Source organism: Pecten maximus, chromosome 6 (assembly GCF_902652985.1).
Source record: "Pecten maximus chromosome 6, xPecMax1.1, whole genome shotgun sequence".
Classification (NCBI taxonomy): Eukaryota; Metazoa; Mollusca; class Bivalvia; order Pectinida; family Pectinidae; genus Pecten; species Pecten maximus.
Window position 1 is genome coordinate 45047662 of NC_047020.1, and position 11249 is coordinate 45058910.

At 37.8% G+C, this 11249-nt stretch overlaps 1 protein-coding gene and 1 long non-coding RNA gene across 2 annotated transcripts; one reads left to right on the plus strand and one right to left on the minus strand.

Moving 5' to 3' along the window:
• Window positions 1-227: 227 nt before the first annotated feature.
• On the minus strand, window positions 228-1772 carry LOC117328802. The gene is made up of 4 exons (XR_004533047.1): window positions 1645-1772; window positions 874-950; window positions 539-718; window positions 228-284 (listed from the first exon to the last, which is right to left on the minus strand). It is a non-coding gene; the product is annotated as an uncharacterized LOC117328802 (long non-coding RNA).
• A 4205-nt stretch (window positions 1773-5977) lies between these two features.
• Window positions 5978-7171, plus strand: LOC117330211. Its single transcript, XM_033888432.1, has one exon. It carries the CDS (start codon window positions 5978-5980, stop codon window positions 7169-7171), a length of 1194 nt encoding a protein of 397 aa, XP_033744323.1.
• Window positions 7172-11249: the final 4078 nt, after the last annotated feature.

An 11249-nucleotide genomic window follows, 5' to 3' on the forward strand; every position in this document is an offset into this window, starting at 1 on the left:
TTTTATACCATGTTGACTTATATTATTATTATCATCATTTTTAAGAGAGTTTCAAAAAGAAAAACAATATAATAAATAAGTAATTAATCAAGAATAATATTGAATAATAATACAGTATATGCCAATTTAGTTTCTGCCCTCAGTAATAAATAATATGCCCGGGCTTCATCAGTTGAGAGGCATTTTGTACATATATATATATAATTTTTTTATCTACTTTTTTTTTAAAGTGTCCTGACTTGTCTTACTGCCGTGTAGACCTCCGTCTTCTGCATGTAGTCAATCTAAGTAAATACATTAGAATTTAAGACATTTGTTTAATGTAAATTTGGTTAATTAAAATTTTAAGTTTTCATTGAATGAGTTCAACTATTTCATTATCTTACACTTGCCTCATGTAATTTTATAAAATAAAGTTGAGAATTCATTGAATGACTTATATATGCGAGTTCTATAGACATCATATGTATCTCTATGCATTTTAACCATACATGTATTTATAGAATATTTCTTATTTCTTTTACTGAACGATGCTTACCTGGAGACCAGCTTCCTGAACCTTCCACCAAATAGCCTGGTTCTAGTGGAAGTTGTAACTTCTGATGGCAACTCCGGGGATACATGCTCTGGTAGCCGCCCGCGACGCTTTCTCAAAATCTGCAACACCCATCTAGATGGCAGCTCGACCAGGTAAAAGACCAAGTATAGTCTCAAACACCTAAAACATACTACAATTATTAGCTTCTCTTTGGGATTAATACTATGTAGTATATATATAAATTTACGACGGATGCGAGCGAAACATTTACTAAACGACTTTACAAATATGACTGCATACAACTTCTAATTGTCACTAACCACCTAATGTTTTACCTTCACATAATTCGCGGTTTGTCGGCGTGTCATCATGACAAATAGCAGTGGAACTTGCTTGGTGTTTTCATTGGCGTCTGAGGAGATGAATCCACGAATTGAAAACAAATGCACAAAATGGTGCTTGACAACATGATAACAAAATTAACGAAATTATTTTATTAGTAGTATATAATTTAAGTACTCATTCTTATAATGAAATTGGAAATATCTTGAGTATGACAGTATAAAGTAAATATCTTAAGGTATAATATTTGGAAATAATATTGTGTATAACAGCAAAAAGTACATAGTTTAAGGTTTAATAAACTTAACATACTCAGTATAACTTGCTATTGAAAAAAATAGGGCTGTCACAGGTACAAAGTTTTTGCCATGGGACCACTTGGTCTTTACAACCCGACCCGTACCCGGTTACCCGTTGGCCTGTAGACTTGTAAGTTGTAGCCCTGTACGAACATTTAGAATAGAACAGGAGAGGCCTTCAATATTATGAACATGGATTTGTTTGTGTTAAATGAATACTTTGAATAGTTCTTACTTCTTAGTAGAACATTACTGTTTTCGAGGCAGCATGTTTTGCGGCCCTGAAAAAGTGTCAACAGACGATGTAACAATGTAACTGTTCCTACAGGAGACATGTTTACAGAGCACTTAACATCAATGTTTAATGGGTTCAGGTAGACAATTTCAAACCTGGGTCTGGATCTCGTTACAGCCCTAGACAAAAATAGGTAACAAATTATCATCATGATCTGTGTTTAGACATACCTTGAATGTTCCGTGGACGTACCAAGTCTGAATGTCCGAGAGCAAATCAAGCTGTTCCTGAGTGGAAGAGACGAGGCGTCACTGTCAGTCGTTAGAGACGTCTGCTTGGAGAAATCCTTGTGGAGGAAATTACGGGCAATCTAATAATAGGAAATATTATCATTAGAACTATTACAATATATATATACACATTAATGAATTTGAATTGGACTTTCAAATTACGTAATGTTTCTTTAGATTACGCAATTAAGTTGGTGAATTAACATGTATCAAATGTTTATAACGAATGAAGTAACTTATGCCAGTTGTGCTTACATCAAAATCATCTTCCTGGGATTCCTATGATCGGAGAGATTCCCTGGCACGGTTGGCAATACGGGACAGGTTGGTCAGTTTTCGCCCTGCTGGCTGGAGGAAGTTCCCTGTTGCCCATTGTGTAAAGAACCCTCTCTGCAATTGTCCAAGAAGACTGAAAGAGACATTTTACAGCCCGCTCCTTCACCTGTAATAAATGTATATCTGTGTTTACTTTAACATTTCAGATATGTTCTACACGTAAATATATTAATGAACTGAAGTAATTGTTTAAAATTGAATGATACTACATATTATTACCCAATACACATACCTAACATACATATGTACATATTATTACCCAATACACATACCCAACAGACATATGTAAATATTAATACCCAATACACATACCTAACAGACATATGTACATATTATTACCCAATACACATACCTAACAGACATACGTACATATAATTACGAAATACACATACCTAACAGACATATGTACATATTATTACCTAATGAACATACCTAACAGACATATGTAAATATTATTACCCAATACACATACCTACCAGACATATGTACATATTATTACCCAAAAAACATACCTAACTGACATTTTTACCCAATACACATACCTAACAGACATATGTACATATTATTACCCAATACACATACCTAACAGACACATGTACATATTTTTACCCAATACACAACCTAACAGACATATGTACATATTATTACCCAATACACATACTTAACAGACATATGTACATATTATTACTCAATACACATACCTAACAGACATTTGTACATATTATTACCCAATACACATACCTAACATACATATGTACATATTATTACCCAATATACATACCTAACAGACATATGTACATATTAGTACCCAATACACATACCTAACAGACATATGCACATATTATTACCCAATACACATACCTAACAGACATATGTACATATTATTACTCAAAACACATACCTAACAGACATTTGTACATATTAGTACCAAATACACATACCTAACAGACATATTTACATATTATTACCTAATACACATACCTAACAGACATATGCACATATTATTACTCAAAACACATACCTAACAGACATACGTACATATTAGTACCCAATACACATACCTAACAGACATATGTACATATTATTACCTAATACACATACCTAACAGACACATGTACATATTATTACCCAATACACATACCTATCAGACACATGTACATATCGTTACCCAATACACATACCTAACAGACATATGTACATATTATTACCCAATACACATACCTAACAGACACATGTACACATTTTTACCCAACCCACAACCTAACAGACAAATGTACATATTATTACCCAATACACATACCTAACAGACATATGTACATATTAATACCAAATACACATACCTAACAGACATATGTACATATTATTACCCAAAAAACATACCTAACAGACATTTTTAGCCAATACACATACCTAACAGACATGTGTACATATTATTACCCAATACACATACCTAACAGACACATGTACATATTTTTACCCAATACACAACCTAACAGACATATGTACATATTATTACCCAATACACATACTTAACAGACATATGTACATATTATTACACAATATACATATCTAACACACATATGTACATATTATTACCCAATACACATCACCCCCAGACAACCCACACAAGAGCGGTGACACAAACCGACTACCCGGGCTCCCACGTTTGAGTGACTTAAACTACTCTTAAAACCTCTATGAACACAATAATGTACAAGTTTCCATTCCAAGTCCTCCTACAGTATCAGTAACCAGACTGATTTCCTGCCATCCCTCAGACCCGACGTGGTCCCCGGCACTAGACAGCTATCAAACGTGCTACCGGAAACCCCCCCCCCCTCAAACCCACCCCCTCTCCCCGCCCCCCTATAACACCCCCTGCACCAAGAGACTCCCGAAAGTTGAGAATTAGTGGCATAGCTCAACTAACGAATCGCAGTACACGCCTTACAATCAACCACCTACACTTTCAACCCCCAAACCTCTCTCCCTATCGGCCTAGATTGAACGAGCCCCCACTATCGCAGATCTAAAATCCAAAATCGTACACACGTTAATCCCTCCCCCGGCAGCCGCAATCCCATTCCTGAGGACCCCCTGGAACATTACCCAATACACATACCTAACACACATATGTACATATTATTACCCAATACACATACCTAGCAGACATATACATATTATTACCTAATACACATACCTAACAGACATATGTACATATTATTACCCACTACACATACCTAACACACATATGTACATATTATTACACAATACACATACCTAACACACATATGTACATATTATTACCCAATACACATACCTAACACACATGTGTACATATTATTACCCAATACACATACCTAACACACATATGTACATATTATTACCCAATACACATACCTAACACACATATGTACATATTATTACCCAATACACATACCTAACAGACGCATATACATATTTTTACCCAATACACATACCTAACAGACATATGTTCATATTATTACTCAATACAAATAACTAACAGATATTATTACCCAATACACATACCTAACAGACACATGTACATATTTTTACCCAATACACATACCTAACAGACATATGTACATATTATTACCCAATACACATACCTAACAGACATATGTACATATTTTTACCCAATACACATACCTAACAGACATATGTACATATTAATACTCAACACCCATACCTAACAGACATATGTACATATTATTACCCAATACACATACATCCCGGGGTTACAACAGCATTTTAATATGTCACAGTTTGTAAACATGACTCACAATGGCCTTGTCTTTCGATAACCTCACATAACCCGGGAGTATATTAGATAACACCAGAACAGCTAGATCTACACATTCTTGTGGGCGTTCATCCCGAGAACCCACGTTTGGCAAGATTATTTACCAATCAGAAGGATTGTTCAATTCAGTTGATTTAAATTTTGATCAAAACTGGTATTATCAGGATGAAAATAACAAATTGATGGAGTATAATTCTGGTTCAAACTGGAAATGTTTATTCAGAAAGTAACAGATTCATCAATATGACAAGAAGGAAGTTAATCAGTGTGGCTGTGAATTCTGAAGGTAGAGAAATATGGACAGTGTAAATAAGTGTGGCTGTGAATTCTGAAGGTAGAGAAATATGGACAGTGTAAATTAGTGTGGCTGTGAATTCTGAAGGTAGAGAAATATGGACAGTGTAAATCAGTGTGGCTGTGAATTCTGAAGGTAGAGAAATATGGACAGTGTAAATTAGTGTGGCTGGGAATTCTGAAGGTAGAGAAATATGGACAGTGTAAATTAACATTCTGATGCTGTCGATGGACAACTTGGATCATCACAGTAAACCTGTGACATCATGAGTTAGTTATTCTCTTGTGTTTTTACATTACTGATTGTTTAACATCAACAGATACTGGACGGAAAGTATAACCAGGATTTCATTCTTCAAATACATCAAACAAAACTCCAATTTACTTGATAATAATACAATATTGCTCTAACAGCTGAAATTGTAATTTTCATCTAAATGGCAACAGCTAAAATACCTATCCGTACAAAAGGTCAGACAACCTGTGTTCATCACAAGGGGAGACAACTGGAATTCTATTGTGAAAAATGTCAAGAACTTGTTTGTCCAAAATGCCTTTCCTCTATTCACAAAAGCCATCCGGTTTGTGACCTCAGTGAAATCACTCCTCAGAAGAAACAAGACATTATAAACTTTATTGACAGAACAGAACAAAATGACCTGGTACAAATTGGTAAATACATCACCTCGACTGATACACTCCTCAATGAAAATGACAGTACATTTGAGAAACTGTCACATCAGTTGAGGATGCAAACAGACAAATTAATAAAAGACCCTTGACATGCTCACAGCAGAGACACTCTCTCTTTATCAGAAAATGAAAGAGGACAATTCAAAGCTGATACAGAAATACAAACAGGACCTGGGGATGTACGACAAACAACTCAAACAACAAATACAGGAATGTAAGACAGCACTTCAGCAGGGTTCTGACTTAAACATTTACGATACAAGATGTGAAATAGATTCCCAAATACATTTCCCTGTAAAACCTGCCCTGGGTAATGTCAGCTTCACTCCAAACACAAATCCTCAAGGTCACCTAAAGCTTGCTCTTGGGAAAGTTATCATCTCAGGTCAAGGTCAAACATCAACTGACCAGGATCGGTCAGTCTCAACATCAGATGGTCAGGGACAGTCCTCTACACAACAACAATCAGGAGATAAAGGGACGAAAGCAGTGACAAGGTATAAACTACTGTCAGAGACCAAGGTGGTGGAGGAGTGGAGATCTCCATGTATTATTTTATCTGTATGTCCCACCACTGATGACCAGGCCTGGACCAAGGACTATAAAACATTAATTCTCCTGGACATGAAGGGTACAGTAATACAGAAGGTCACACACAAGGCGAGGATCAATGACATCAGTCTGTCACCAACAACACACAGACTGTGGGTCTGTGACAGAGAAAACGACATCCTGGAGCTGGCATCAGGACAACTAACACACAGATTCAGAACCAAGGAGGAACCCAGGTGTTTCTGTGTTACAGCCAGTAACCATGTCATTGTAGGCATGCCCAAACACATCTCTAAATTTACCACACAAGGTCAGATGGTGCTCACTACAATGGTTGTAGGGACTGGGAAACCATTAGTGTGTACACCATGGAGGATCACAGAGTGTCCTGTCACTCACAATGTCGCAGTGATTGATTTCAGTAATGAAGATGATGGTGGTGATGGAAACAAACATGTTGTTGTCATGGATACTAACTTCCAGGAATTGTTTGTATACAGAGGTGACATCCCCAGTACATATAAAACATCACAAACAGGAGGTGAACCATTTGACCCCTGTAGTGTGGTGTATGATAGTGTGGGGAACCTCATCATAGGGGACTGTAACAACGACAGGGTCCTACTCCTCAGTGGAGGTGGTGAGTTCCTCAGGATCATACACACAGACACAAACTGGGCATGGGCTGTAGGTGTAGACAGGAAGGATGTCCTGTGGGCAGTGTTTCGTGGTGGTAATGTAAAACTACTACAGTACAGCAGTATGTGATAGATAGTATAAAACTTCTACAGTACAGCAGTATGTGATAGTTATAATAAAACTACTACAGTACAGCAGTATGTGATAACTATAAACTAAAACAGTACAGCAGTATGTGATAGTTATAATAAAACTACTACAGTACAGCAGTATGTGATAGCTATAAACTACTATAGTACAGCAGTATGTGATAGCTATAAACTACTTCAGTACAGCAGTATGTGATAGCTATAAACTACTACAGTTCAGCAGTATGTGATAGCCATAAACTACTACATTACAGTAGTATGTGATAGCTATAAACTACTACAGTAAAGCAGTATGTGATAGCTATAAACTACTACAGTACAGAAGTATGTGATAGATATAAATAAAACTACTACAGTACAGCAGTATGTGATAGCCATAAACTACTACAGTTCAGAAGTATGTGTTAGCTGTAGACTACTACAATAAAGCAGTATGTGATAGCTATAAGCTACTACAGTACAACAGTTTGTGATAGCTATAAACTACTAAAGTACAGCTGTATGTGATAGCTATAATAAAACTACTATAATACAGCAGTATTTGATAGCTATAAACTACTACAATACAGCAGTATGTGATAGTTATAATAAAACTACTACAGTACAGTAGTATTTGATAGCTATAAACTACTTCAGTACAGCAGTATGTGATAGCCATAAACTACTACAGTTCAGCAGCATGTGATAGCCATAAACTACTACAGTACAGTAGTATGTGATAGCTATAAACTACTACAGTAAAGCAGTATGTGATAGCTATAAACTACTACAGTACAGAAGTATGTGATAGATATAATAAAACTACTTCAGTACAGCAGTATGTGATAGCCATAAACTACTACAGTTCAGCAGTATGTCATAGCCATAAACTACTACAGTACAGTAGTATGTGATAGCTATAAACTACTACAGTAAAGCAGTATGTGATAGCTATAAACTACTACAGTACAGAAGTATGTGATGGATATAATAAAACTACTACAGTACAGTAGTATGTGATAGCTATAAACTACTACAGTAAAGCAGTATGTGATAGCTATGAACTACTACAGTACAGCAGTATGTGATAGCTATAAACTACTACAGTACAACAGTTTGTGATAGCTATAAACTACTAAAGTACAGCTGTATGTGATAGCTATAATAAAACTACTATAATACAGCAGTATTTGATAGCTATAAACTACTACAGTACAGCAGTATGTGGTAGCTATTAACTATTACAGTACGGCATTTTATTTGATAGCTATAAACTACAACAGTACAGCAGTTTATGTGATAGCTGGACAATGACTGACCACTTGACCTGTGTTATGCGCTGTACAATTTTTTCTTCCACTTCATCTTTATTTTTTATATGTACCAGAAAGACACTATACTGATTTGTACAATTTTCTCACAAAGAGTTATGTCCTTTCTGCCATACACGGGGTGAATTTTCAAAATTATATTTCAAACATGTCTATGTTGATGTAAATTGTTTATAAAGATAATTTATTACTAATTAGTAATTTAACTGTTTCATATCTGTTGTCTGTGTTCTTCCAATCTATCGATTTTGGATCAATCTCTTAAATACCCAGTAATACATATAATTGGTCTCGGTCATCCATGTTTAATCTATATGTATGTAAGTAATGTATAGCATATCTATAAAAAAGCTATAGGGTATTTATACCTTTTGTTTTCTTGTGAAACAGATATGTATTGTCTGTAGTGTTACTTAGTACTTTGTAAGTTTGTAAATGATGTAGGCGTGCTTGATTGAGAATTTTATCATGTACCTACATGTATACTATATACCTTATAGTAATAAGTATTATTTGTATATATTAGGGACTTAATTTGGTTCACTTTTGCCTCATATTGATCACTGTGGTTTGACAAATAAATATTCAGAATGACGTCACCTAGTTGGTCGTTTGTCAGTTGGTCGATGATGAGAACCCATGACTTCACCTACTTGGTTGTTTGTCAGCTGGTCGACGATGAGAACCCATGACTTCACCTAGTTGGTCGTTTGTCAGTTGGTCAACGACGATAACCCATGACTTCACCTAGTTGGTCGTTTGTCAGTTGGTCGATGATGAGAACCCATAACTTCACCTAGTTGGTTGTTTGTCAGCTGGTCGACGATGAAAACCCATGACTTCACCTAGTTGGTCGTTTGTCAGTTGGTCAACGAAGATAACCCATGACTTCACCTAGTTGGTCGTTTGTCAATTGGTCAACGATGAGAACCCATGACTTCACCTAGTTGGCAATTTGTCAGCTGGTCGAAGATGAGAACCCATGACTTCACCTAGTTGGTCGTTTGTCAGCTGGTCGACGATGAGAACCCATGACTTCACCTAGTTGGTCGTTTGTCAATTGGTCAACGACGATAACCCATGAATTCACCTAGTTGGTCGTTTGTCAATTGGTCAACGATAGGAACCCATGACTTCACCTAGTTGGTCGTTTGTCAGCTGGTCAACGATGAGAACGCTTGACTTCACCTAGTTGGTCGTTCGTCAGCTGGTCGACGATGAGAACCCATGACTTCACCTAGTTGGTCGTTTGTCAGCTGGTCAACGATGAGAACCCATGACCTCACCTAGTTGGTCGTTCGTCAGCTGGTCGACGATGAGAACCCATGACTTCACCTAGTTGGTCGTTTGTCAGTTGTTCGACGATGAGAACCCATAACTTCACCTAGTTGGCAAATTGTCAGCTGGTCGAAGATGAGAACCCAAGACTTCACCTAGTTGGTCGTTTGTCAGCTGGTCAACGATGAGAACCATTGACTTCACCTAGTTGGTCGTTTGTCAGTTGTTCGACGATGAGAACCCATGACTTCACCTAGTTGGCAATTTGTCAGCTGGTCGAAGATGAGAACCCATGACTTCACCTAGTTGGTCGTTTGTCAGCTGGTCGAAGATGAGAACCCATGACTTCACCTAGTTGGCAATTTGTCAGCTGGTCGAAGATGAGAACCCATGACTTCACCTAGTTGGTCGTTTGTCAGCTGGTCGACGATGAGAACCCATGACTTCACCTAGTTGGTCGTTTGTCAGTTGTTCGACGATGAGAACCCATGACTTCACCTAGTTGGCAAATTGTCAGCTGGTCGAAGATGAGAACCCAAGACTTCACCTAGTTGGTCGTTTGTCAGCTGGTCAACGATGAGAACCATTGACTTCACCTAGTTGGTCGTTTGTCAGTTGTTCGACGATGAGAACCCATGACTTCACCTAGTTGGCAATTTGTCAGCTGGTCGACGATGAGAACCCATGACTTCACCTAGTTGGCAATTTGTCAGCTGGTCGAAGATGAGAACCCATGACTTCACCTAGTTGGTCGTTTGTCAGTTGTTCGACGATGAGAACCCATGACTTCACCTAGTTGGCAATTTGTCAGCTGGTCGACGATGAGAACCCATGACTTCACCTAGTTGGCAATTTGTCAGCTGGTCGAAGATGAGAACCCATGACTTCACCTAGTTGGTCGTTTGTCAGCTGGTCAACGATGAGAACCCATGACTTCACCTAGTTGGTCGTTTGTCAGCTGGTCGACGATGAGAACCCATGACTTCACCTAGTTGGTCGTTTGTCAGTTGTTCGACGATGAGAACCCATGACTTCACCTAGTTGGTCGTTTGTCAGCTGGTCAACGATGAGAACCCTTGACTTCACCTAGTTGGTCGTTTGTCAGCTGGTCGACGATGAGAACCCATGACTTCACCTAGTTGGTCGTTTGTCAGTTGTTCGACGATGAGAACCCATGACTTCACCTAGTTGGCAATTTGTCAGCTGGTCGAAGATGAGAACCCATGACTTCACCTAGTTGGCAATTTGTCAGCTGGTCGAAGATGAGAACCCATGACTTCACCTAGTTGGTCGTTTGTCAGCTGGTCAACGATGAGAACCCATGACTTCACCTAGTTGGTCGTTTGTCAGCTGGTCGACGATGAGAACCCATGACTTCACCTAGTTGGTCGTTTGTCAGTTGTTCGACGATGAGAACCCATGACTTCACCTAGTTGGCAAATTGTCAGCTGGTCGAAGATGAGAACCCAA

Excerpts from the sequence above, each read along its gene's own strand:
- LOC117330211 (XM_033888432.1), top strand. The coding sequence starts at position 5,978 with ATGAAAGAGGACAATTCAAAGCTGATACAGAAATACAAACAGGACCTG.